Here is a 3614-nt window from a genome sequence, read left to right as displayed (position 1 = left end):
ATACTTGGCTGGCATGGAAGACGAATGCATATTAGGATTGGACTATCTACTACCGAGGAAGTTTGTAATTGATTTTGATAAAATGACGTTTGGGAACAATAAAGGCCAAGTTCCTGTAGCTGTTAAAAGAGAGGTTGAACGAATTAGGTGCCATCAAGGTGAAGTCAAAGTGACTGAAGAACTATCCTGTACTTTGGCGAATGCTCTAGCATTTACTAGATATAGGGTAGTCTGATATATAAAAGAGGGTGACAACGTGACGGGACAATAATGTGTGTGTAGATAGTGAGTAATTGAACTGCAGTCAAAAGTATTGTTGACGTTCGTTGATATAGCGTTTATTATAGAGCAACTGTTGAAAATAAGTGTATCGTAAAGTTGTATTCGGAAAGAATAAACCAATTTTATTAAGTAAGGACTTGTGTCGCTAAAGTTTCGTCCGAACGAAGTTACGGAAAATCAATTAACAAACGAAGACGTAACAATACCTTTTTTAGCCGTAGGGGGGGTTTACATCTTACGGATCGTTCGTAAAAATCATCCCAAGAGTTAGCAGTGGGAGTGATGTTGACTAACTATCTTCCCTTTAGTCTATGACTTCAAAATTAGAAACGATTAACTCATCTGGCCCTCGAATAGTTTTGCGCGAAATTTGAAAACAATCAAACGAACTTTTACATGTACAGATGACCTACTTGTTACGATATCATTGTGTCCAAAATAACTTTTTTATGTACACAAAAAGTCAAATCAAAGATGCCTTAGGGCTTATGAATGAAAATACAGAAAACTAACTGAAATCATTTTTTTCTGATGTTTGTAATTAGACTATCTACAAAAGAATTTTGTACAAATATTACTATTTCACGTATTCCCTAACATTTAAAACTTGGATACATATTCCTGAGTGATACGTAAATCAATACCTTGGGAAGGATTATTTTTAAACTGTAACATGAAGAAGTATAACAGTTGAAGGATAGCAGGATGTACCTGTATTGTTAGAAGTTGAGATGAATGTATCATCTAAATATTAAGTAACAAGTAATTTTATGGTGTGTGGTTGTTTAGAAAGACTTGATTTAGAAATGAGTTTTTGTTGTTGTCATTATTGGGACAAATAATAAGAATGACTGTCAAAACAGTACATATTGTTTAGTGGACATGTAGGCAGAAACTTTGACTGGAACATGATACATGTAAAGAGAAATGACCCTTGTACGAAAGTTTTAAAGCTAATATTATATTTATCTTCTTTTGATATTCTAGTTATTGATGAAAGGAACCGAGTTTTGATGGGCCAATCATCCAAAGTTATTAGAACCAAAGAAATACACCTAGTGGCAAGTACGAGAATGAAAGTACTGATACTTGGTTATAAAAAGTCATTTTGTTTGAATGGATCATATTCTTATGATCCCAGTAAAGAAAATACAAGTATGTATTATCAGTGGATGTGTTTTCTTAACAATGGTTCACCATGTTACATCACTCAAGACGATGGTGGCATGTTGAGACTGGAACAAGTTATTGGAGACGCTGTTCACTCCCCAGTACTCTGTATCAAGGATGGGTTACCCCTACCGCAAGAGTAAGTTTTCCTAATTTATATGCAATTTTTTATGTATTCTTGTAGGTAAAAAATTAAACACTGAAAAAAGACGTGAAGTAAGATATGCCGCCAAATTCCATTCGTAGAATTAGACTTGGCAGTTATAGGTGCCAAATTCTTAACTCTACTAGTAGCGCTCATAAGTATATCAACCATACACATGTCTTATTCAGATTTTTGCGAAAACCCACTGCAAAGGCAATTTCTTTCGATATTTGAGTAAATACTAACATAAATTCAACAAAACATATCCGTAATGCATATATAAACTTACGGACCTGAGTTTAGTCACGTTTTTGTGACGAAACAATAGGTCTAAACACTTAAACCTCAATATTAAATTTTACAAAGGTAAACTCCAAAGTTTGATTCCCCCCTGGTGGACACAGCGGATAGTCCAATATGGTTTTGCTCTAAAACAAACAAAACCTTGAAATAACATTTGAAAGCAACCAATACGTCAGTACTAGACATACGAAAACAAAAACAAAAAACGTTTGAACTAAAAGTGAAGGGGAGTTAGGTACAATCTAATAAAAGAACAGTTGGGAGTATTACAGCTCTTTGTTGTGTAATATACTTTAATAATGTACAATGTAATTATGAGTTTTGTACTGTTAACTATAACAGTGTAAAATAATTTCCCTCTTCCCACAAACTGTCATCAAACTTACAAAAGTATACTGTATTGTAACACTTGTAGAGTAGCTTCTTCAAACATTGCCATTTTGTTTGTCGTGAACAAAAAATAATGTTCTGTGTTTCTAATTTATGACTAGCTTTGTCCTTCATTCCCACAAGTCATTTCGTGTAGATTTTGTAACGTTGTTTACGCTTGTTTATTACTGAAGTACTGGTACAGGTTGTTTTTTAATGTTGTTTCAAGATGTGTGTTAGTGTTATGTTAATATCATGTGTAAGATAGTATAATATTAAATATTGAGTTTTTGACTTCTTGTTTCGTCGCGAGTACATAACCAACTCAGGTGCGTAAGTTTATTTATGTGTTAGGCATGTTTTTTTATTGAAATTATTGTACTATTTTTTGAAATATTGAAGGAAATTGCCTTTAGAATACTGTCGCAAAAAATAAGAACATATATGTAATATATATATATATATCAGTAGTACTACTAATAGTAAACTAAGAGTAAGAATAGTAATTACTAGTACTAACTTAGTAATGTTAGTAATAGTACTAATATTTAACTGATAGTTTCTAGTTTGAACATGTTTTAGTTTCTATTCTATTTTCATCGGTCATTATTTTTAATCTATTCACCATGTTTAACTCCTTTATAGTTATAAATAATTATAAAGAAATACAGTCGACCTCCCGTTAACGTAGTTGGAAAAATATTAAATAAAATTAAAAAAAAAGAAAAACCGCGCTAAACATTCTTTCCGTAAATTCGTTCCGTGGGTTAGCTTTAATGGTTTCACTAAACCATTACCAGCTCAACTTTTTTATCAATATTTTACTGTGGTACAGATTCTTAATTTTTATTATTGTATTATACTTAGTACTACTTTCAGTTATGCTGGTAGAACACAACTAAACTTTTACCATTATACCAATGAGTAATTGGGACCCCAATAACATCGTTTTATTCCCAATAGAAACTTGACAGTTGTATTTTCATAAGTACACTGAACAGTTGACCTTAAATTGTGCATTGCTTTATGTGTGTGTGTGTGTGTGTATTGTTACAACAGCGGAAGTCACATGTTGGTGCTGGTTGCGTGCATGACGAGTTTCTCGAATGATCAGGGAAGTCCAAGTGTGTTCGAGTTGCCCTCTTCGTTAGTATATAAGCCTGGCAGTGGGGGCGGGCGTTTGGGGTTTGGGGTGGTGGAACAGATAAATGAAGAGAGAGCAGTAGTTACTTTGAGTTCAGTGCAATTTATGATTCTGTTAGTTTCGAGCTAGTGAGCCATAAAGTGTGTGTTTTGCACTCGTCGTCGAGAGCAAATTTATCGAGATTGTGAATTGCTGTGATTT

At 33.4% G+C, this 3614-nt stretch overlaps 1 protein-coding gene across 1 annotated transcript in view; it reads left to right on the top strand.

Moving 5' to 3' along the window:
- Positions 1 to 1190: 1190 nt before the first annotated feature.
- LOC111088557 overlaps positions 1191 to 3614 on the top strand; it is an 80024-nt gene continuing 77600 nt past the window's right edge. The window contains exon 1 of the mRNA XM_022399038.1: positions 1191 to 1591. Coding sequence (XP_022254746.1) covers positions 1191 to 1591 — 401 coding nt within the window. The remainder of the gene's footprint in view (positions 1592 to 3614) is intronic.

Source organism: Limulus polyphemus, unplaced genomic scaffold (assembly GCF_000517525.1).
Source record: "Limulus polyphemus unplaced genomic scaffold, Limulus_polyphemus-2.1.2 Scaffold4006, whole genome shotgun sequence".
Lineage (NCBI taxonomy): Eukaryota > Metazoa > Arthropoda > Merostomata > Xiphosura > Limulidae > Limulus > Limulus polyphemus.
Note: the sequence above shows the minus strand (reverse complement) of the source record. Positions and strands in the feature narration are given on the sequence as shown.